This window comes from Aquarana catesbeiana, linkage group LG01 (genome assembly GCF_042186555.1).
Source record: "Aquarana catesbeiana isolate 2022-GZ linkage group LG01, ASM4218655v1, whole genome shotgun sequence".
Classification (NCBI taxonomy): Eukaryota; Metazoa; Chordata; class Amphibia; order Anura; family Ranidae; genus Aquarana; species Aquarana catesbeiana.
In genome coordinates, this window is record NC_133324.1 from 614,812,993 (window position 1) to 614,838,862 (window position 25,870).

At 39.0% G+C, this 25,870-nt stretch overlaps 1 protein-coding gene across 10 annotated transcripts in view; it reads left to right on the forward strand.

Annotated features, from left to right (window-relative positions):
* The window catches only part of MAPK10 (mitogen-activated protein kinase 10), a 335,312-nt gene that overhangs the window by 140,245 nt on the left and 169,197 nt on the right, over nucleotides 1-25,870 (forward strand). For 6 of the 10 annotated variants that reach the window (XM_073600094.1, XM_073600122.1, XM_073600104.1 and 3 more), the window contains one exon: nucleotides 22,478-22,549. In XM_073600094.1, coding sequence (XP_073456195.1) covers nucleotides 22,478-22,549 — 72 coding nt within the window. Of the gene's footprint in view, nucleotides 1-22,477; nucleotides 22,578-25,870 lie in introns of all 10 variants that reach the window. The other 4 variants (XM_073600138.1, XM_073600132.1, XM_073600144.1 and 1 more) reach the window with 2 other exon arrangements.

The following is a 25,870-nucleotide window of genomic DNA, read 5'->3' on the forward strand; positions in this document are numbered from 1 at the left end:
ATGTCATTAGCAGGTTGATGACAGGAAAATAGAAAAGCCAGGGAAGGCAAAATATAAGTCAGTTAAGCTTCAGATTTAAAGTAGAACTAAACTCTCCCAAGCAAATGCTTCGTTTTGTGGAGCACTGTAGGCAGAATCGTATTTTATTTAATTTTTTTGCTAAAAAAATAGTTTTCCTCTAGACGTGTAGAGAAATCTCTATGCTCCAAGCCTGTATAGAAATATTTTGCATCTGGAACTTAGGGTGCTGACCAAAAGAAGCCCAACCATGCTCCATAAACTCAGCAGGGAAGCAGGAAGTCACACACTAATGTCAGTTTGCATCCAATGTTATTGATGCCGGATGAAGCACTCTTTTCCAGTTTTAATAAAGTTTCATGTGGTCTAGCATCATTGGTGTGTGACTTTCTACTTTCCTGCTCTCTGCTTTCCTGCTCTTTGTAGGAACCTTGGCTTAACATCATGATTTTACTGTGGCGCGCTATTGATTGTATGTTGGCATGCTTGCAAGTTGTCCAACTCAGGACAGCGCAAGAAGGAATGTATGTGGATACAGTTTGTTGGTATAATTAAATTGAAAGATGGACATATAATTAAAAACACCCCTGAACCTAACCTTCTACCTTACCCTTAGAATTTGTATACATGGTTAATAGAGATGAGCTGGGCGTCCTCCAAAGCCACCTTGAGTGTCAGAACTTTCACTCTTCTTTTGATCCAGTGGGCCGGGTCATTCCTGCCCTGCAGCTCATGTAAACAAGGGTGAAGGGCTGCAGAGGAAAAAAATGTGAGTTTGGAGTTTGGCTAAAGATGAGTTTAGAGGACTCCCAAGCTCATCTCTAATAGTTATGTGTTTTTCCCCAAACAATTGAAAAGCAGCTCAATGGAATCTCACATGCAAGTTAGTCATACCTGGCCACCCTGACCCTTAAATGGTTAGTTCACGTTTACCAAAGAACTGCCTAAACATGTAAGGGGTGCCCATAGATAAAAACAAACTGTGCAACTTTGACTAAAGTTGGATAATACCCTTTGCTGTGGGTATAGGCTATTTACGTACCTCCTGTACCCTGGTGAAAAAAAATGCATTATCCCATCCTGCTTTGTTGCTATGATGTTGCTAAGATACTCCCAGCCCTTTTTTCTCACCCCTGTCATCACAGGAGAGAGCTTTCAAACTCCACTATGTCTTCCACTGCAGCATCTGGGCCGCTATCTCTTCTGTTGCAGCATTGCTGAGCTTAGGGCTACTTTAACAGGGAAGGGAGGGTGCAAGCAAGGAGGTTTGAATTAGCTGGGAGTGTCTTAGTGACATCCTAGCAACAAGGCAGGATGGAATACTGCCATCTTGGGGAGTTTATTCGGCTAGGCTTCGTGAAGTACCTAAATGTCCTACACCTATTGCAAGGACATTATTCAACTTTGCTCAAAGCTGCACAGTTTGTTTTTATCTACAGGTACCCCTTACCTTCTTAGGTAGTTTTCGGGTAAAGGTGAACTAACCCTTTAAACTCAACCATATCCATTACCAAACACCCAAATATTATCTTGACAATCATAACAGTACTAGTGTTGAATGGATATAGCAAATAGTTTGCTTCAAAAACAATAAATTAAAAAAAAACTTCCCTTTTTGCTCCAAATACAACAAATCCCTAAAAACATGTTTTTAATGCATAACTTTAAGAGAAAAAAAGTATTAAGAAAACAGTAAACATAACTGTGGAAGATGCTTTTTGGAAAGATTAAAAAAGAAAGAGAAATCTGAAATTGACCCGGAGCAAAAATCCTATATGAATATGTATTAAACTTTGTGTGTTGAAGAGAAATCATTTTAGGAAAAAAAATGAAGGAGGTCATTATTTCATGGCTTGGGGTTACTTGGCATCTCTACTGGGCTAGTGGTTGTCATACCTGACATTATCATGTTGTGCAAAAGCATTCCCATTTTAAGCATTTTCTCCATTCAAACCAGGATAGCTGTTCCTTCCAATTAACTGCACTGCAAATGAACATTTTAAACCAAAGCTGCATAATTACAATTCCAGATTCAAACTCAATCAGCCTTTTTTGTTAGATGATCATTATAAACAAGCCTTAGCTAAAGTTTGCATTCTAATAAAGACATTTTATACGCAAGTTTGCATTATAATAAACAAATCTTGAACGCATTATTAAAACATGTTTTTAAATGCCTTTCCTAATATAGGAAATAGTTTTTTTAAACTGTAATAAGTACATAAAATGTATATAATAAAAAAATAATAATTATGAGATATGGGAAAGAACTTAACGAAAACATATTTATACCAATATGAGGGCTGGTTTCACTTTGAATGCTTGACAAGTAAATTGTTTATTTTTAATGAACTTATTTGCTGGAAAAATGCTCACAATTTTCTCCAGTGACTATGTTGGGATTAGATCAAAATAAACATAATGACCATTTTATCATGTCTGTTCCTCAAATCAGATGTGGAAAACGTACTAAGGATTCTGGGAATGTTTGCTGTAATTGATGCTTAAGATACTTGGTGTCTGATTACTCTAGGCTCAGTGGATTTTAATTGCTATTTTATTAGGTTAATTAGAGGTTCTCTTGTTATCACTGTATTAACTGTAGAGTGATAGTTTGGGAACTGTGTTTCCCAGCTGGCATTACTCTACTATCTGCCTACTCATTGGGTTGAATTCTGCCTCATTTTGCTAACAGAAACAAACTTTAAAAAATATATATATTACATCTTACCCCTTGTAGATGTGGTGGCTGCATCCCTTTTCATAAGCTTTTTTCCCTTTATTTTCACACTTCCTGTCCAAGAATGACAACCCTCACTGACTGTACTGTATAAATGAAGGAATGTCTCCTCATTCCCATACATAAGAAGGAGGTTGGTGCCAACATTCTGAATGTGATGTTAGCAGCCCCAAGAGACTCAGAGCTGACACTTAATTGACACTCTAAAGTTTTCACACTTGCTTCTCTCCTTGGCAGCCATAAAAAGGTATGGTAGATGGGTGAGTAAGGATGGCATCAGCTCCATTTGCTTACATAAAAGAAAAAACAGCACGGGTTCCACTTTGATGCACACAAGATATGCCCTTCACTATCAAGGTTGGAATGGCTGTCAATCTCATCCAAAATATTCTTGTAGCCAATTTCCCTCTTGCTGTTTAACTCCTCCAGCATTCCCCCTTCCGAGCAGAAAGCTGTGTGGTGCCTTTCTGTATCAGATCGCCAGCAGTACCGGCACCAGCTCTTGAGGCTGGCTTCCAGCTTCTTTTTCAAAGCTTACTGATCTCACAGTGATTAGGGAGCTTGCAGATTTGCCCAGCTCTGTAGCTGTGATTTTCTAACTGAACCAGGTAACATGGAGATTGACACTTCCACAAGTGTTGGTTTCCCTTTGGACTTTAGAGGATGATTACTACTGAACAGAACATGTTGCTATGAGCAGCAGTAGCAGTAAGTACACACTGTCTTCTTTTACAGGTAGGTCTTTTCTAAGTACATTTAGCATAGGGGCAGGATCTCCATCATAAAGAAAGTAGAGTTTTGTCTTCATCCATGATGATGTCAAAATTGATTACCTGGGGAAAAAGAACATTTTGCTTTCATTAAAATATAGATATGTTTAGGCAATAAAAATCTATTCAAAACGAGTTCAAGGAGGTAAAAAAAAGTACAGGTAGAGGTACTCAATCAACGTACCCTACAGGTTTTATGCAAATCACTCTCTACAAATAGAGAGCAGTCTTCAGAGTAATGCTATTGTTATGGCAGGTCAGTACATACAGTAAATAGTATTCTCAGGTATATGTCTTTTAGAGCAAACCTGTTATAAGAAAAAATATACTGCACATTTCCTATTACTGCAGTTCCCCTCCACGGGCATGCTAAGGGCAGGCTTAAAAACTGGAGGACAGTCATGACAATGTGAACAGCTAGGAGACTTAAAAAATTATTCCTTTTACCTGTAGACTACACATATGGAAATTTAAACTATTAGAACATCCCTCTCTAATATCAGCTGGGAGTTTGTCACAACAATTTACCAATCTGGAGAAAATATTGCACTAAATATGAACAAGTCACAATAGTGCTTGAAATTCTGGAGTTGAAAGCCTTGTGAAATGTGAAATAAGTTTAATTGGAAAGAAACCTTACCATGGCCGCACAGGCTGTCTTTGTTCTTGAGTTGGACATTTTATAGGTAGGCAACTCCTATCCTCATATTGATTAGTGGTTCCAAATTAATAATAACTACTGCAGTAGGGAACAGACACGCTCAGCATTTTTCCAAATAACTGTTCTGCTTTATTATGACGCAATTGAAAGTTTTTATACACCTGATTACATAGGCATCACATTAATATTACAATTGTACTTTTATGGTAACAAGGGGCGTTACATAGGCAGGCAGGCTTTGCTAAAACATGGAGCTCTGCTTCTGGAGCTGGGGGAAAGGATCCAATGACTCTGAATACAGAGTATCCTTCTGGGTGATAAACTGCATCCTCAGTATAAAACCGGGAATAACTCTACAAAAAATTAAATATCTGGGTCTTTGGGGAGTGTGTCCTGTACTGGGCTCACAGAAGTTGATTCCTACACCATCAATTTAATACTTGTGGTTTAACTTTGTCTCCAGCCTCCTCCAATAGAGGCAATAAGGTGGATGGATTCAAATGTACACATTTTTCATTGTTAGATTTGTACATAAACAAACAAAACAAATGCATATTTTGAACCTTTCATTAGACAAACATTTAGTTAGCTGTATATTTGCTGCACAGAATGTGGGACCATTAAAAATTAAATATTTGACCAAAATAATGTCTGTAAATTTGTCTAGCACCTTTGCATAAAGCAACAGCTCTGATATATCGGGATGAACCCTTCATTACTGTGTCCAGCTTGCATAAATAAATTACAATGATTTTCTATCACGCTGTTTGTGTAAGAACTCCCGTTTCATGTTTCAAAAAGACAACTTTTCCTGGCAATATTATAATAAATGATAACAATACCCTGCGGTCATGCAGATATGTCCATAAATCCAAACTATTCTTCTGCTTATACCACTGCACTTACAAGGAAAAGGGGCACATCATTTCAAAATCCACACATTCTGCTTTGGATTTCAAAAATAAAAATATAAAAATAAAACAAAAGCCAGAAAGCACTCAGCCACATCAAAAACTATAAAACAACTGGCTGCAGGTGGCATCTATCCTAACAGGGTGTGTGGACTTGATGTGATGGGTCTGTTATATTTAATTTTTTTTTATTATTACTCTTACATCATGGACCGCACATCAAGTTATTATCAGACCTTAAGATTTCATTTTTGTAGAAAAACTTCTTATGCATCCCATCCATCTTGGCTTTGTTAAACATTATGGCAGCTGTATTCCAATTAACAACCTCATCTTAATCTTTTTTTTTCCACTCAATAAATGTAAAATTACAAAATTGTTATCTTAATCTAAACCAATCCCATTTTTACAAATTTCCCCATTAACCTGGACTTCATTTCCAACCAAAGGTTGTCTAAACCAGTTTCAATATATCTATATTATTAATAAAATTGTTAAACTCATACTAGAAATTAATACTCAAATGATAATTTCAATATCACACACTAATATATATCCACAGATAAATTTCCTTAAAGGGGGACATATTACTTAATTTTACTTAGTTTCCCTTTTTTAAATGCATTGTTTCCACTATCAAAGGATATTCAATTTGTGTAATACACGGTTAAATGTAACCTTCATTTTACCATGTTTGGAAAACAGATTCAAAAATAATTGTGATCACATTGTTTATCATTAGATTCGTTAACCCGACATATTTTGTTATAAATGTTTTGTCTAAAAAACTGAAATTGGCATGGAGTCCTTCCAGCTTATCACTGATCTCTCATCCCAGCCACATTCTTTCATGAGAGTGCAAAGGAGGGGGTCAAATCTGCATACATGACACAACGATAGAACTAAAGGTTCCAGCATTCACACACATACACAAATATCTCTCTAAAATTGCTTACATTTTTCCCCTTTGTACACAACACATGCATATCATTCTCTCACTTTCTTTGAACTCTTTTAATGTGTCCTTGCTTAACTTCTGCTTTCCTTATTTTGTTCTGATATCCTTTGCATCCAATGTATTGTAATACCATACTTCACATACTGTACCTTCTATGATTCTATGATCAGACAGGTAGCCATAGTGTTCATCCCATCTCCCCTCTCTGTCAGCATATAAAGTATTCTGTTTTAACTCTCATTACTCTGTTTTAACTTAACTAGTTGTAGTGCCTGACCCTAAATTCATCCCATAACTTAACATGAAAATGCCCCTTTCTGTCTGGTGTTATTTGTCACCCTTGATCCATCCTGCTCACATAGATAGCTGTTTCTCTAGCTGTTTACTCTGCATGATTCTTAGTCCCTGTGGACTTTGGTAACCCAGTTACTCATTGTGAATCCCTGTCCACTTTAACCATTAATCTAGGGGCTCAGTATAGGCGGAACCGCACCTTCGGTTCATATATAATGCGCTGGGCATTTTTGAGGGTCTCTTACCCTTCATTCCCTTACTTAATTCAATGCCCATAATAACTGGCCAGTCTTCTCTACGTGTGCCTATACCCTCTTGCCTGTAAACTACTTTATCTAGCAGATGTACTACATATACCTGTGAACAGCACCACTCTTCCCTTTCTTATCTATAAGTAGACAGTAGACAGTGACAACATAACATATAACCACCAATCAATACAGTTCGATTAAGGGGAGTAAAATAGGTACCCTTTGTCCCAACATTGCCTTACCGCTCAAGGAAGTCTGATAACTCAAATGTAAGCAAAAGGCTTACCTCAGCCGGCTGATTATCAGAAATTCCCGGATCGTCTCAAGCTCCTCGTTTCAGATACTCAGGGTCACCTGTAAAGCCCCTCCTGGCTGGCTCGCCACTTGAGTTGGACATTTTATAGATAGACAACTCCTATCCCCATATTGATTAGTGGTTCCAAATTAATAATAACTACTGCAGTAGGGAACAGACACAAAAGATACGCTTAGCATCTTTTCAAATAACTTTTTTGCTTTATTATGACGCAATTGAAGGTTTTTATACACATGATTATGTAGGTATCACATTACTATTACAATTGTACATTTATGGTAACAAGGAGTGTTACATAGGCAGGCTAATTCTAATCAGGACTCGAAAGAATGTAAACATGTACTGAAAACATTATTAGTGCCGTGTGCACAGTGACGGTAGTGTGCAATACATACAAAATAGAATACAATTATATACAGAACTTACAAATTTCCATTACAGTTCTCCAGGGTGAGTTGGGTGGGATACACATGTCCTGGAATTTTCTGTTCTTCACAAAGGCACAACATTTATTAATCAGAAAAAAATAATAGGAAGGACTGGATTTGGGGGTCATTTGTCCCCCCAGCTAAAAATAATAAAATATCCTGAGCTTGTGGGCTTGAGTATATACTCCCATTCTGACACTACAGTCAATGACATATTCTGGGCTATATATATGTACCTTCTGCCCATTTAGACCTGAAATCATAGTGTCTGGCAGAGAGAAGTCTTCCAGCACCCTGAGATGCCATGCCACGCCACAAAGAGCCATAATGGAAGCTCATGCTGAAAGATGTGTAAAGATGTGTCACAAATCATGTTCACATAAAGAGAGCAGATAAGTACATGTTGTATGAACCCTTCAGCTGAGTGACATTGAGTGTTTTTATTTTGTCTCACAAGTTCACAGAAAATCATGAAATTGTGGGTAATTTTACTATTTAGTGAAATGCATTGGGGTCAATGGGAGAAAGCAAAATTAAGGTATTTTTTAGTAATTTAGTAATTTTTTGGGAAAGTAATAGGTTTTAGATGGCTTCTGATGGTTAAAGAACTATCCTAGACATGTTCCTATGCCTAAAAGGCCTCTCATCAGCTTTATTATTTAAAGAACACTAAATCAAATAAAACAATCTAACCTATATACTCCTCTAAAAAAAGCACACCTTCTAAATTAAAGTGAAAACACTGTTTTTTTCCCAACAAATTTCACCTAAGCAGCTCAGTGACCAAAATTGAGAGTTTCCAGTATACCAAACTCTCACAGATAGCAAAATCTGTAATTTTGACAAAATCACTTTGCACATCCCTACTTTCCACCAATCAGGCTTAGGGATGAGTCGAATGCCCCCTGGTTCGGTTCGCACCAGAACTTGCGAATAGACAAAAAATTTATGCTAACATGCGAACACCGTTAAAGTCTATGGGACACAAACGTGAAAAATCTAAAGTGCTAATTTTAAAGGCTTACATGCAAGTAATTGCCATAAAAAGTGTTTGGGGGCCCGGGTCCTGCCCCAGGGGACATGTATCAATGCAATAAAAAGATTTAAAAACAACCGTTTTTTCAGAAGCAGTGATTTTAAGAATGCTTAAAGTGAAACAATAAAAATAAAATATTCCTTTAAATATCATGCCTGGGGGGTCCCCTTAGTCTGCTTGTAAAGTAGCGCATTTTCCCCATGTTTAGAAAAGTACTGTAGTAAAATGACATTTCTAAAGGAAAAAATGTCTTTTAAAATTGCTCACGGCTATAATGTATTGCCAGATCCCGGCAATATACATAAAAAATCATTTAAAAAAACAACGTGGGCCCCCCCCCCCAGTCCATACAAGGCCCTTCGGGTCTGGTATGTATATTAAGGTGAACTCCATGCCAATTTTTTTTTTCAAAAACCCAAAGGGCCTGGTATGGACGGGGGGGGGGGGGGACTCATGACGTTTTTTTCTTAATTCTGTCATTGGGCTCCCCTTAATCACTTCAATACACTATATTATATATTGTACACTGCTCTAAATACCCTGCACTGTATTATATATACTACACTGAGTGCACTATATACTCTGAACTGCAGTATACAGTTGTGCTCACAAGTTTACAACCCTAGCAGAATTTATGAATTGCCCATTTTTCAGAGAATATGAATGATAACACAAAAACGTTTTTTTCACTCATGGTTAGTGTTTGGCTGTAGCCATTTATTATCAATCAACTGTGTTTACTCTTTTTAAATCATATTGACAACAGAAACTAGCCAAATTTCCCTGATCAAAAGTTTACATACCCCAGTTCTTAATACCGTGTATTGCCCTCTTTAACATCAATGACAGCTTGAAGTCTTTTGTGGTATTTGTGGATGAGTCTCTTTATCTTCCCAGATGGTAAAGCTGCCCATTCCTCTTGGCTAAAAGCCTCCAGTTCCTGTAAATTCTTAGGCTGTCTTGCATGAACTGCACGTTTGAGATCTCCCCAGAGTGGCTCAATGATATTGAGCACAGGAGACTGAGATGGCCACTCCAGAACCTTCACTTTATTCTGCTGTAGCCAATGACAGGTCGACTTGACCTTGTGTTTTGGATCATTGTCATGTTGAAATGTCCAAGTACGTCCCATGCGCTGCTTCCTGGCTGATGAATTCAAATGTTCCTCCAGTATTTTTTTGATAACATACTGCATTCATTCATCTTGCAATCGATTTTGACCAATTTTCCTGTGCCTTTGTAGCTCACACATCCCCAAAACATCAGCAATCCACCTCTGTGTTTCACAGTAGGAATGGTGTACTTTTCATCAGAGACCTTGTTGACTCCTCTCCAAATGTAGCGTTTATGGTTGTGGCCAAAAAGCTCATTTTTGGTCTTATCACTCCAAATGACTTTGTGCCAGAAAGTTTGAGGCTTGTCTCTGGGCTGGCAAAACTTTCTAGAAGTGGAGATCAGTAAGTTCGTTTGTAGGGGACAGCTCCAAAGGGGGAGTGAGCATTGCAGCAGTTGGAACACTCTTATTTTTAAATTGCTGAGAACTGATAAAAAATTTTTTCCAAGCTGGAATTGGGCTTTAATAACTCCCAACTCCAGAAATAACTATAGAAAATAGCAGAAATAAACGGCTGCAATAAAACGTGGGTGTGGTGGGCGTGATTCAGTAGGTGTGGGTATTTCAGCATGTTTTAGTCCTATTCAGCCAGTAAGACAGGTCTTCTGTCTGGGAGCTACAACTATAACCTTAAGTTCTGTAAAGTTTCCCCCCTTCATGACCAGGCTATTTTTTGTGATACGGCACTGCAAATTGCCAATTTAACTGACAACTGTGTGGTTGTGTAACACTGTACCCAAAGAAAACGAATGTCCTTTTTTTCCCACAAATAGAGATTTCTTTTGGTGGTATTCGATCACCTCTGCGGTTTTTATTTTTTATAAACAAAAAAAGACCGACAATTTTGAAAAAAAACAACAATATTTTTTACCTTCTGCTATAAGACATATCCAATAACAAAAAGTAAAAAATGAAATTTCCTTATAAACGTAGGTCAGTATGTATTCTGCTACATGTTTTTGGTGAAAAAAAATCCCAGAACAAATCTAACACTAAAGCCTCGTACACACGATTGGATTTTCCACAGACAAAGCCTCGGACTTTTGTCCAAAGGGCGCGTGGCTGGATTTTGTCTTGCATACAAACGGTACACAATTGTCAGCCAACAAACACGAATGTAGTGACGTACTAGACGTACTAGGAGCCGAAAAAGAGGATGTTCAATTGTCAGGCACCACCCTTTGTGCTCCTTCTGCTAATTTCGTGTTAGTAGAAGTTTGGTGAGTGTTGATTCGCGCTTTTCATTTCATGCTTTTCATTTCGTACTTTTCATTTCGCACTTTTCAGTTAGTTTCTGAATGGCCGTTCGTCAACCAGCCATGTTGCGGAATCGGAGGAGATAATGTGTTATTTGTAATTGGCCTTGGAGTTATTGCTTTGACCCAAGTCCAGTCCAGGAACAGGAGGAGGAGGAATTCTTGGACCAAAAATTGGTTGCTTTATTAATCTTGACCGATTATGTCATATGCCTTTGCTTCAGGAGCTCCTGGAGAATAATTATTTTCAGAATTATCTCCGGATGACGGACCCCTGCTTTCACCAACTCTTGCCATTGTTAATCCCCTATAATAGAAGTAGGACACATGCATGAGGCTTTTATTTTATTTTTTGGTTGAATAATAATGATTTGATTAGTTATATTTTTCTATATTTTTGAATGCATAGAATGCACTTTTTGGTTAAATTCCATTGGCAGATAGCATGTCTAATTTTATTTGTTTGCTTTTTTTTAATGCACAATAAAAAAATTGTGGAGAATAATACTTGGCTATGCGTTTTACTTCAAATGACAGTTTGGGAGTAGGCAGTTACATTTTAAACAATACAATGTAAACTTAACAAGGGGCACCAACATAGTTGTATCTTTGATCTTAAAAACTACGGGATAATGGTGTTGTGGTAACTTGCACCAACAAAAAAAAAAAAAACTGCATATATAGGCTACGCTGAATGCAGAGTATATATATATATATATATATATATATATATATATATATATATATACACACACTATATATATATATATATATATATATATATATATATATATATATATATATATACAGTGGGGACAGAAAGTATTCAGACCCCCTGAAATTTTTCACTCTTTGTTATATTGCAGAAATTTGCTAAAATCATTTAAGTTAATTTTTTTCCTCATTAATGTACACACAGCACCCCATATTGACAGAAAAACACAGAATTGTTGACATTTTTACAGATTTATTAAAAAAGAAAAACTGAAATATCACATGGTCCTAAGTATTCAGACCCTTTGCTGTGACACTCATATATTTAACTCATTTAACTCAGGTGCTGCCCATTTCTTCTGATCATCCTTGAGATGGTTCTACACCTTCATTTGAGTCCAGCTGTGTTTGATTATACTGATTGGACTTGATTAGGAAAGCCACACACCTGGTGTCTATATAAGACCTTACAGCTCACAGTGCATGTCAGAGCAAATGAGAATCATGAGGTCAAAGGAACTGCCTGAAGAGCTCAGAGACAGAATTGTGTGGCAAGGCACAGATCTGGCCAAGGTTACAAAAAATTTCTTCTGCACTTAAGGTTCCTAAGAGCACAGTGGCCTCCATAATCCTTAAATGGAAGACGTTTGGGATGACCAAGAATCCTTCCTAGAGCTGGCCGTCTGGCCAAACTGAGCTATCGGGGGAGAAGAGCCTTGGTAAGAGAGGTAAAGGAGAACCCAAAGATCACCATGGCTCAGCTCCAGAGATGCAGTCGGGAGATGGGAGAAAGTTGTAGAAAGTCAACCATCACTGCAGCCCTCCACCAGTCGGGGCTTTATGGCAGAGTGGCCCGACGGAAGCCTCTCCTCAGTGCAAGACACATGAAAGCTCGCATGGAGTTTGCTAAAAAAACACCTGAAGGACCCCAAGATGGTGAAAAATAAGATTCTCTGGTCTGATGAGACCAAGATAGAACTTTTTGGCCTTAATTCTAAGCGGTATGTGTGGAGAAAACCAGGCCTCTGCTCATTATCTGTCCAATACAGTCCCAACAATGAAGCATGGTGGTGGCAGCATCATGCTGTGGGGGTGTTTTTCAGCTTCAGGGACAGGACGACTGGTTGCAATTGAGGGAAAGATGAATGCGGCCAAGTACAGGGATATCCTGGACGAAAACCTTCTCCAGAGTGCTCAGGACCTCAGACTGGGCCGAAGGTTTACCTTCCAACAAGACAATGACCCTAAGCACACAACTAAAATAACGAAGGCGTGGTTTCACAACAACTCCATGCCTGTTCTTGAATGGCCCAGCCAAAGTCCTGACTTAAACCCAATTCAGCATCTCTGGAGAGACCTAAAAATGGCTGTCCACCAACGTTTACCATCCAACCTGACAGAACTGGAGAGGATCTGCAAGGAGGAATGGCAGAGGATCCCCAAATCCAGGTGTGAAAAACTTGTTGCATCTTTCCCAAAAAGACTCATGGATGTATTAGATCAAAAGGGTGCTTCTACTAAATACTGAGCAAAGGGTCTGAATACTTAGGACCATGTGATATTTCAGTTTTTCTTTTTTAATAAATCTGCAAAAATGTCAACAATTCTGTGTTTTTCTGTCAATATGGGGTGCTGTGTGTACATTGATGAGGAAAAAAAATTAACTTAAATGATTTTAGCAAATGGCTGCAATATAACAAAGAGTGAAAAATTTAAGGGGGTCTGAATACTTTCCGTCCCCACTGTATATATATATATATATATATATATATATATATATATATATATATATACTAGTAGACAGTATATATATAATATATATATATATATATATATACATATATATATATATATATATATATATATATATATATATATATATATATATATGTAGCGCTGGTAGATTTTTAATCTACCGCTTATATGTAAATTTAGTGGGTCATCTGTTCTGTACATGGTTCAGATTTAATCTATAGCTAAATTAGCTTCTGTTCCAACCTTGGTTGTGTTGCGTGCAGTTCCACTCCGTCGCCTGTAGATGTCGGTGTCACTACAGACCGGAGCTGGAAAGCAACAGACTGATGTGTATTGAGTGCTCTTCTTTCTCAGAAGTAACTCAGCAGAGGTTGTCCCCTGCGGTGCATTCTGGGAGGGGGTATTTAAGGGACAGACGCCATATTTCTGGGTCTTTTCGTTCCACCTGCTGGCCCTCCTGGCCGACAGGTATGTGCTAGGAGTCCTACCTCGTGGTCCTCCGGCCCGGAGGACTGCGATGCTGCAGCATGTGGGTGGGGCCAGAAGTCTGTCTGGGGCCTACTATAACTGCTGCGGAGATGGTCCTGTGCTGTCTGTCCTACAGGAAGAAGCTGGACAATTGAGAAGAATCCAGGGGAGGACCCGTCATGGAAGGACCATGTGGAGCGCTGGTCTGGAGAGGGACCTGGTGACTCAATTGGAGGATGCATCTTAAGTTAACCTACCGCATAGTACTGTCGGGTCGGCTTAAAGGTTCTGACACTGTGTTGCTGTTCATCGAAAACTACTACATCCTGTGGCAGAGGATTGTACAGTTTTGTTTCACTCAAGTCTGTGGCAGAGACTTTCTGTTCTTGCTGCGTACCGGCTGCTAGGTTAGTGAGAGAGGCCTATCTGGGCGGGCAAAGATTTAATCCTGAACCGAAGATATATTCATCCCTGAGATTTCTATTCCTTAGTGCTACACCAAGAGCAGTTTGCTCCATTATTTTGATGGTCACGGTGGCTGCCCCCTCCTCAAAATCAGCAGCAGCGTACTTGCAAAGGTAGCAGGTGACGGGGAGTGAGCAGGAAGACTGATGGTGATGTGGCTGATGGGGGTGCTGATTTACTGCATGCCCGTTACTGCACGTAGAATACATATGGTGTGGAAGCACCGCCTACATGAAAAAGCTGCCTGCAATCATAATGAACCAGGAGAGATATAAAGCAGTGCAAAGTGATTCAACAAAACAAGGGACAGTAGCAGCTGCTGATGAGGATGCTTAGGAGAATTTTGGGGGTACTCTAGCACCCAGTGATCCTATCAGTTACACACTTCCCATGCTAGGGAGGCATCACTTACTTATTGTACAGTAATTAAGGAGGAGCAACGTTGTCACCCTAGACCGCTCTTCTAATTTGTACTGCAAAAACTTCTTCCTCTCTTCGTCTCCGTTTCATATAGGGAACTCTTTTGTAGTTCACAGAAAATAACTGGGAAAACTGATAATATTGTTTGCCTTTTTATCTTTGTGCACAGGAAGAATTTTTTCTGACCCTGCAGAAAATTAATACAGCCACCACATCTAGGGACTGGTAACCTGCGCTATATCACATTTTTATTCTTGGGTTTAAATATACTTTATGTACCATTTGACTTCTTTCCAAAAAAGGTTTTATGAAATGAAGGGAACTATTCTTTATGTCACAGTCCTGCGGCAATGACAGTACACTAATATTTCATGTCGCAAGTGAGAACTTTTGGTGCCCATGTTTGACGTAAATGTTATTGTCTTTGTAGGGCTTGCTTGGGGCCTGTTTACACTTCTGCACTGCTTCTGTTGTGAACCTCTATTATTTTCTCATGACATAAACACCTGCTTATTTAAACACCTTTTTAGTGTGTTTTTTCATGTGTTTTCTTTGTTGTGCTTTTACAGTGTGAGAGATTAACTCCAATAAGTATGAGATGTTTGGGGGAAGAGATTGCAGGAATATCTTTTTTTTTCTCCCCTGAAGCTGACAATCCACACATTACAGACTAATTTTTGACCTTGTCCAGTTTCAGAGAATGCAGGCAATCAGTTCAGCAGGATGTGTACTAATTGGCCTCATTCAAACAATTAGTAGATATGGTCCAGGTGCTGCAACATCCCTTTTATTGGTGTGAAGTGTATGTAATGCCGCGTACACGCGATCAGATTTTCCGACAACAAATGTTGAATGTGAGCTTGTTGGTGGAAGGTCTGACTGTGTGTATTCTCCATCGAACATTTGTTGTCAGACTTTCTGCCAACAAATGTTGGCTAGCAGGTTCTCAAATTTTCCGCCAACAAATTTTTGTTGTTGGACTTTCCAATCGTGTGTACACAAGTCTGTCGCACAAAAGTCCACGCGTGCTCAGAATCAAGTACGAGCCGGAAGCGCTCGGTCTTGTAAAACTAGCATTCGTAATGGAGATATCACGTACGTCTTGTACGTCACTATGTTCGTAATTAAAGGCCAACATTTGTCTGACCGTGTGTATGCAAGATAAGTTGGAGCCAACATCCTTCAAACAAAAATCCACGGTTTTGTTGTCGGAAAGTCCAATCGTGTGTACGGGGCATGACTCTTACTGAGTACAACATAGAATTTTTTTTTCTTGTTGAAACACAAAATTGTGTGTGTGTGTAGAAAATCTCTTGCACTGAAAGAAAGCTCCCATATGTAGTAGCAGCTATACAAGCTGTGGTCAGGGTTTCCTTTATAGAGCACTCCAGGATTTCAGGCTCCTAATGTGTTCTGCAAAAAAGCTTGTGCCCCTACCTGGAGGCAATTGGTCTCCAGATTTAAATGCCGTCTTAAAGTTTTCAAACAGGTTTACTTTAAAGCCATGACAACAGTCCTGCTTGAGTGGATCTAGACAAATTGTTAAACCAAACTCCCCCCTATTTCTGGGCAGATGAACAAATGTCTAGACATTTGGTTACATGATCTCTGCAGAATGGGAGGGTCAACAGTCCTGTCTTTCAACAGAGATCATGTGGCTAGCATTGGTAAGTTCTTGAAGCAGAATGTTCTCCAATGGAAATGTACATATATTATACATATTTTTGCTCTTTATCTATGGAAGCAGGGCCATTAGCATTTGAGCATAGGTCAAGGGTGCCTATGTCCTTAAAGCAGAATGAAACCCTTCTATTCTTTTCTGCCAAGGAAGCTGCCATCTGTTTTGATCTGCAACTGCCATAGTGCTGCACACGTGATTAGTTATAACACGAGTCATTTGATAGTTTGGCAGTTTGGTTGAGAGCACAAACATATGTGAAATTACAATTCTGGCATGCTGGGAGTGTAAATGTTTTTTCAAACTGTTAAATTGAAGGGTTTAGTAAAATTCCACTTTAAATGATTCTCTGAGATGGGAGGACATTTCAGAGAATGCATTCTATCATTTCAAAAAGAACAGTAGATTTCCTAACTTGAACTACAGTATGCTATCTAGGGCTCCCAACTGCAAACAGTTTCCAGCCGGTTGCAGGGTCCATTACAAAATTGAAAGAAAATTCATAAATAAGCAACTTGACTTAGCCGTACCGGTCTTAATTTTGTTATGACTCTGTAGGAGGGGCAGAGATGCAAATCTTTGCATGAAAATGTTGCCATCAATGTGTCTGAGATCTAATGAGTCCAATCAACAAATTAGGTCCATGCTGCACTAACTCCAGGGCCAAAAGACTAGGTAGTGGCTGCACATCAGAGAAACCTCAAGTTCAAGCATAAATAAGGCTGACAGTGAACAAATCTGTTTTTCTTTTCGGAGTGTTCTGGCGGGGGGTCGTCCCCCTTTTGGAACACAAAAGAACAGCAGGGGAGATCGCTGTACTAAGGTGTACTCTGAGTGCCCGTGTACTGTGAGTGCCCATGCACTGTGAGTACCCGTGTACTGTGAGTGCCCATGCACTGTGAGTGCCTGTGTACTGTGAATGACCGTGTGCTGTGAGTGCTCGAGTGTTGTGAGTGCTCGAGTGTTGTGAGTGCTCAAGTGTTATAAGTGCCCATGTACTAGTACCAATGACCAAGTGAGAGGAAAGTGGAGAGTCCTAAAAAATGATTTCAGGGACTTAAGGAATAGATTGAGGAAAAGGACCTCCAAGGTAGTTTTCTCTGAAATACTACCTGTACCTCGAGCCACACCAGAGAGGCAGCAGGAGCTCAGGGAACTGAACAAGTGGCTAATGAACTGGTGCAGGAAAGAGGGGTTTGGGTTCCTGGAGAACTTGGCTGACTTCTCAGTCGGTTACTGGCTCTTTAGTAAGGAGGAGCTGCACCCTTATGGGGGTGGTACAGCTCTATTGGAAAGTAAGATGGCCACAAAGTTGGAGGGGCTTTTAAACTAAGTGTTGGGGGGGATCAGTGAAAGCAATAGCCAACAGTGAGCGGGTGACAGAGGGTGATAGGAGAGTCAACAGTGGTAATAGCAGTGATAATACAACCTTAACAACTAATCCCAGCGTAAATGAGTGGGCAATTCAAATTCAAAAACAAAGGCAGGAGAAACAAAGGGGGGAAATAACATGAACTCATACAACATTAAGAGGCATATACACAAATGCTAGGAGCCTAGCTAACAAAATAGTGGATCTGGAGCTGCTATTACACGAGGAAGACTTATGCCCTGTACACACGGTCGGATTTTCCGATGGAAAATGTGCGATTGGAGCTTGTTGACGGAAATTCCGATCGTGTGTGGGCTCCATCGGACTTTTTCCGTCTGAATTTCCGACACACAAAGTTTGAGAGCAGGCTATAAAATTTTCAAACAACAAAATCCAATCAGTTAAATTCCAATCGTGTGTACACAAATCCAAAGCACAAAGTGCCACGCATGCTCAGAATAAATTAAGAGAGGAAAGCTATTGGCTACTGCCCAGTTTATAGTCCCGACGTACGTGTTTTACGTCACCGCTTTCAGAAAGATCAACTTTGTGCGGCCGTGTGTATGCAAGACAAGTTTGAGCCAACATCCGTCGGAAAAAATCCATGGATTTTGTTGTCGGAATGTCCGATCAATGTCCAATCGTGTGTACAGGGCATTAGACTTGTGGGAGTAACTGAAACTTGGTTTGACAGCTCACCCGAATGGCTGGCCAATTTACAGGGGTATTCCTTGTATTGAAAGGACAGGGAAGGTAGAAGAGGGGGGTGGGGGGTATCTATATGTCAATATTCAGTATGAGTAGAACTTCAAAGAGAGGAAGTAAGTGGGGGTATGCTATAGGCCACCAAACATGAAGGAGGAGGAGGAACTGGAATTACTATCTCAGTTAGACATGACAGAGAGACAGGGAAATGTCATCATAATGGGGGACTTCAATTATCCCGATATTGACTGGACAGAGGGAACAGCTCACTCACTAAAGGCCCGTCATTTCATGAACATCTTACAGGACAACTTCATGTCCCAATTGGTGGATTCCCAAACTAGAATGAATGCCCTGTTAGATTTAATAATTGGGAACGATCCAAGTCTGAAGTCAGATGTAGAGATACGCGACAACTTGGGATCTAGCGATCATAAGATGATCGCGTTTAGCATAAATCACAGGAAAAGGAGGCATATGGGTAGTACAAAAACACAAAATTTCAAACGAGACAATTTTTCTGAGCTACGGTTATTGCTATATGACATCAATTGCGATCAGGTTCTGGAATCATTGAACACAGAGGAGAAATGGGAATGCTTGAGGAGCATTTTAAACAAAGGTATCAAAAAGTGCATTCCAATGGGCAATAAATATAGAAGAGCAAAAATTAAACGTGGGTGGTTAAACCATAATGTGAGTAGCCTCATCTGGGAGAAAAGTATGGCCTTTAAAAAATATAAGGGGAATGGGTCACCATTAGCATTCCAGCACTACAAGGAATGCAATAAGAAATGTAAAATCGCAATCAGGGTGGCTAAAAAGGATTACGAGAGACACATAGCGGAAGAGAATAAAAGTAACCCCAATTTTTTTTTTAAGATATATTAACAGTAAAAAAACAAAATCGGAGCACATTGCTCACTTAAAAGATGAGGATGGGAAGATGGTTACAAATGACACAAAGAAGGCAACTGTACTAAATGCCTTTTTCTCCACAGTTTTTATGCAGGAAAAAGAAGGGTTTGCCGACAGCGACTGTAGTGTTGGTAACACAACACATGACATACCCACGTAGCTAACAGAGGCCGGAGTAAATGAAAGACTTAATAAACTTAACACAAATAAATACCAAGGACCAGATGGCTTACACCCGAGAGTCCTCAGAGAAGACAGGCAAGTTATAGCCAGGCCATTATTCCTGTTCTTTGTGGACAGCATAATGACAGGATTGGTACCAGCTGATTGGAGAAAAGCCAACGTGGTACCAATATTCAAAAAAGGGCAGAGACATATTCCTGGGAATTATAGGCCAGTCAGCCTAACAATAGTGGGTAAATTATTGGAAGGAATGATCAGGGACTACATCCAAAGTTTTACTGAGGAGAAGAATACCATTAGTGGTAATCAGCATGGGTTTATGAGAGGATGTTCCTGCCAGACCAATCTGCTAACATTCTACAAGGAAGTGAGCAGCCATCTAGATACAGGGAGGGCTGTGGATGTGATGTATCTGGAATTTGCAAAAGCATTTAATACAGTCCCCCATAAATGCTTAATTTACAAGCTGAGGTCTGCAGGCTTGGACCATAGGGTTTGTGCTTAGATAAAAAACTGATTACAGGGATGGGTACAAACGGTAGTGATAAATAACATGTACTCAGACTAGGGTATGGAATAACTAGTTCATTCTCAGTTTTTGCGGACGACACAAAGATAAGCAGAGTAATAAACTCTCATCAGGACATAGAAATTTTGCAGAATGCCATGAATAAAATAAAGGTGTGTACAGACAAATGGCAAATGAGGTTTAATGTAAATGTAAATGTAAAGTAATGCACTTAGGGTCAAAAAACATAAACTAAAAATATTCACTTGGTGGAGAACCTCTGGGAGGATCAAGGATGGAGAAAGATCTAGGGGTGCTAATAGATGACAGATTGTGCAACAGCATGCAGTGCCAAGATGCAGCTACCAAAGCAGGCAGAATATTGGCATGCATAAAAAAGGAATATACTCCAGGGACAAAATTATAATCCTGCCACTTTATAAAGCTCTGGTTAGGCCTCAACTGGAGTTTTCCAGCCAGTTCTGGTCACCAGTCCTCCGAAGAGATGTGCTGGAGCATTTCCAGATGACCCTTCACTGTTCACACCTTTTTATGCTTTACATCACATAGAAAAACTGTAAAATAACATGAAAGGAGAAAAATATTTCAAATCGATACATTTTCAGTAATTAATCTATTAAAACCCTAGACATTTAACTATGTTTACTGTCAAAAAAGTTAGCAATTTTAATTATTTGCCAATAACAGCATTTTTTTTTTCATTTCCTCTACCATTCTTGATATATTATAAAAAGTTAAAATATAAAGCACATTCATTTAGCAGAAATAGAAAATTCCTAAGTTTGGGGCAATGTTATCTCTTGGGGAAAAAAACTCTAATCTGTGACCATGAAAAGGGCCCAAAAGCTCTATCAAAGTTGTTACATATTCATTTTAAACATAGTCTTTCTAGAAAGATACATTTATTTCCTTTATGTGTGCAATTTCAGCTCCAGGATACAAAATATGTGATGGAAAGAAGCAAATTCCCAGAAGAATGCTTAAGTTTAATTCAGTAGACAGGATGAAAAAGTGATAGTTTTTGTGCTGGGCTATTTACCACCTGTAGAAAAAGGAATCTCTTCTGTTCTTTGTCAAATAATGATCATCTTCATGTAGAAATGCCAATCTGTCAATATAGTGGGTTGCTACAAGGAGGCACAGACACATTACGTATCTTTAATGGGATAAAACTCAAAGAAATGTGCATATACTGCAGAGATGTACTGCTTTAATAACGTGATTGTCACTGCACACCAGCCTCTAGCCACTACAGTGCGGCTACATTCTTTAGTTAGTACATTTTTTACATGTGCTAATATCCCATTGTTGTGAAACACTGTTACATCCCCAAAGCCTTCTATCTTTTAATTTTGAAAGTTACAAGGTACAAGGCACACAAGGGGGGTTACAGGGGGGTTATTGTGAAGAATAGGGTTACAGGGAGGATTTGTGTAAAGTATAGGGTTCATGTAAAAATTTGGGTGATTTTTTTTTTCTCCATGACTGTAGAGAGGATTAACATGAAGAATAGGGATTTGTGGTCTAATGTATAAGTCAGGAAGGTTTGGTGTGAAATTGAGGGTTACAGGGTTAAAAGTTTGGCTGCAGGGATGGTAAGGATAGGGTCGCAATAAGGATTAGCACAAAGGTCAGGGTTACATGGAGGGTTAGTTGAAAAGTTAGGTTTACAGAGAGGGTTGGTATAAAAGTCAGGGCTACAGGGAAAATTAGTGTGAAGGTTAGGGTTACATGGAGGGTCAGTGTGGAGGTTAGGATTACATGGAGAGAAAGTATGGAGGTTAAGGTTACAGGAAGGATTAATGCGGAGGTTAGGTTTACAGTGAGGATAACAGTAGAGGCTAGCACTAACGGGTGGGTGAGTGTGGAGGTTAGGAGTGCAGTTAAGGTTATTATTGTAAAAATGGTTTACAGGGATGGTAAATGTGAAGGATAGGGTCACAATAAGGGTTAGCATGAGGGTTGAGGTTACATGGAGGGTTAGGGTTACAGGGAAGTTTAGTTTGAAGGTTAGGGTTTCATGGAGTGTCAGTGTAGAGGTTAGGATTACATGGAGGATCGGTGTAGAGGTTAATATTACAGAAAAGGTTAGTACTGAGGTTAGGTTTACAGTGAGGGTAACAGTGGAAGTTAGCACTACAGGGAGGGTTATTGTGGTATAGGCAGGGTAATGTAAAAATTAGGACTTTAGGAAGGGTTAGTTGAGTATGTGCTGCTGGAGAAGGGGGATGAAGTTGAACATGTTGCCTTGCCATATGTAGGAAAAGTACAGGTTTACTTAAATCCCACGCTAAACACCGAATGAGCTATGTCATCATTGTGTAATGTAAACTCATTAAACAAACTGAAAATGAAAAGATTAAAATAGCACTAAAAAGTTACAAAATGTATCCTTAGTGAAATATAATACTATTTCAATTACATAGCTAGTAATATATTGCTTCTTAATTATAATGTTATTATCTTGTTATAAATAAAGTGCTATTGGTAATGTATTTGTTATTATTGTTCTTGCAGGTATTTATGAGCCGGCATTTCTTATATAACTGCAGTGAACCTACCCTGGATGTGAAAATTGCCTTTTGTCAGGTGTGTGTTCCTTACAGGTAAACACAAGGTACCGTATGAATTTGTTATTCCATTGTTCTCTCCAAATTGCTCATAGTTTGTCATTTCACTATTTCACTTGTCTGTGTTCTGTTTACATGTGAATAAACTTTAGAAAGTTTGTATACAGGGAAGAATGTAACAAATCATGCTTCCGATGCAAGGAGTGTGGCTGCCTCCCCAGAAGGTGGAATTACTTTTATGTGTGTTCATTGATGTCATATGTGTATATGAAACTACTAATTTGTGTTGCATGGTTGTTTAGCAGCTGTAAGCACTTCTTTCCATGACTCTTTATAAGAACATTTCCTATGGTTTTACACTATTGAATAAAGTAATTTTTCCAGCATGGAGAAAGATTTTTTTGGCTCATTCTGCATATTTTCATGACCCAAAATTACTCAGTTTTAATTATGTTATCTAAAGATTTTTGCAACAAGTATGTAAATTTTTGTAGTGTGGCATTGGAAAGGAAAGCCTGCCTGTTTTCTGTGCAGTTTCCTAAAAACTAAGAAGTATAATAAACCTGATGCTGGAATATTTATCAGAGAAAAAAATAAGCATGGAGCGAGTAAATTACATGACTCAAAATCACGATCAAATGTGCAAGCAAGACTCATTACGGGAATCAATAATCCATTCATTAGACTTCATTAAAACAATATACTCACAAACCTGAAGAGAAAAAATGAAAACTATGTGCACCCACATACTAATAGGTTTTTAATGAACTTGTAATCCATGCTCTGTAGAATGTTCGATTGGGAAAATAATGAAATTCATGACATTTATGTCATGTTGACATACTGTTTTTTTGTTCTTCTTTAAAAACTTTTAACTTCTGTTTTCATTTAAAATGAATCTGTCATGTGAGTTATATACAGACATTGTCAGCCTTGTTTTAAAAATGTTAGTTACTAGGTTTTCTTTGGCTAAGTCAGTAGTGTGACAGACCAGGGACATGCAGTCAGGGGAGGCAGGTGAGGTGCCATGAACATTAAAAAATACATTTAAAAAATTCAAGCTTCGAGGGTCGTAGCTTGGTGACCTGGGGTCACAGAGACAATTTGGAGGGTATGTAGCCTAAGTCCTACCCCACCACTGGTAAAAATGTGGAGCTCCTACGACCTATGGTTTCAGAGATATGGGGCTCCTTGCGCAGCCTGTCAGAAGCTACATAGAGTGGCCACTTTAAATAAAAGCTGACACACTGTTTGCAGCAGACTTAGAGGATGAGCTCACAGTGCCTCTCACTTCTTGTCAGAGGCACTGAGCTCAATGAACTGCTTGGAGTCTTGGACCAATGGTAAAGTACCATTGGTCCCAGCTGTCCAATAAAAATGCAGCAGTGGAGGCACTGCGATCTGCGAACCAATCTGGGGGTGTCAGAAACTTAACATTGACATCCCCAGTGGTTCGCAGATGTCAATGTAAATCAGTCTGAGATGCGGGAATCGGCACTGAATTTTTAGGGTTTCTTGCATCACACCAGTGTGAACCAGGACTGAGGGAGGAAGGGGCCTAAAAGGGCTTGATACCATGTGTGTCCATCATTGATGGTGACTCGGTTGAATTGATGATAGGCAACTCCTATCCTCATATTGATTAGTGGTTCCAAATTAATAATAACTACTGCAGTAGGGAACAGACACAAAAGATACGCTCAGCATCTTTCCAAATTACTGTTCTGCTTTATTATGACGCAATTGAAGGTTTTTATGCACATGATTACGTAGGTATCACATTAATATTACAATTGTACATTTATGGTAACAAGGGGCATTACATAGGCAGGCTTATTCTAATCAGGACTCGAAAGAATGTAAACATTTACTGAAAACATTATTAGTGCTGTGTGCACAGTGAGGGCAGTGTGCAATACATACAAAATACAATACAATTATATACAGAACTTACAAATTTCCATTACAGTCTCCCCTCTTTTGATCAATATTTTGATCACTAACCATACCTGCTATCACCTTTAACCTGGAACCTCCACACGCTTAGGTGGAGGTAGTCCTGGCCAAAGAGGCAAAAAACTCCATTGTGGAGAAAATAATAGCTGAGCAACTTTTTCATTACAAAATGACTTTTCATTGTGAAAAACAAATGATTGATAAGACATATTTACAGAGTACTGGCTGTACACTCCTGTGGCCAGAATGGCCTTCTAGCTTAATTGTTGGCATGCTGACTTATCAGCATATGTAAACACAGACAATTCTACATATAATGGAAGACATACAAAAGACAAATATGACTTCAACATGGCTAAATATGACTTCAACTACTTTTCAAATATATATATCCCTTACAATTAAAGTAATTGAATCAAAAAGTACCCTAGACTGTGATCACAAGAGGGAAACAAATCAAACACAGAGATTTCTTTAATTTAGTCATTTTTGCAGTGTCTGGTGTGGATCCAGGTGACTTTTCCTTCAAGTTTTGCAAAAACTGTACATGAAATAGATGCAGTATTGAGTCTCCAAACTTTTCCTTATATATAAATGTCTCTTAACAATCCAAAAGTCACCTGGCTTTAGTTTTAGATCCTTCCAAACTTTTAGGATCTGGAATTGGGGAGAAAACACATAAATGAGTTTGTCAAAAAAACTTAAAAGATCAGCAACATTCTCCGTGAGATCCGAATGGAGGACTTCAGCTGCTGAGACAAAATATTAGCAAGTGAGTAACACACTCCCAAACCAAATCCCATAGGGAGAGAGTCCAACATCCCCCTTAGGGGCTTCATAAAATATAAGAAAACATTCAGGCAAAAGTTTTCTAGTTTCTTACTCTACTTTGTCCGCTACATTGTAGACAGTGGGGGTGTAAAAATAAAACCGCAAAACTTCTAGTAAGGACTCTCCTATAAAAAATGATTTCCTCTGTTACTCTCTGTACTTTCTGGCACTCTGTACTTACAAACTACTTCTGATAACACTTTTTACTGTGGCCTTTGCAGTAGCATTTGCCACTGGACATCCAAAAAACATGTCCATACAGACAAAATGCATACTCGTAAGATCCTGACTTGGGCATCTGGATATATCTTTTATGTAATCTCTGGGAGGGATGTTCAGCTTTTGGTAACACCTTTGGTAACAGGTAAAACAAGAAGTGGTATGTTATAAAAACAACTGTGGAGAACCCTGGCTCTATCCCACGCTCATTTACTAAGGCAGCCATAACTGCTTGTGACTGATGACACGGTCCATGTGTCAAGCTGAAGGGAAAAGAGTGGCTGGCAGACATAAATGATCACTTTTTCCAAAGTCCTGTTTCATAAGAAGTTGC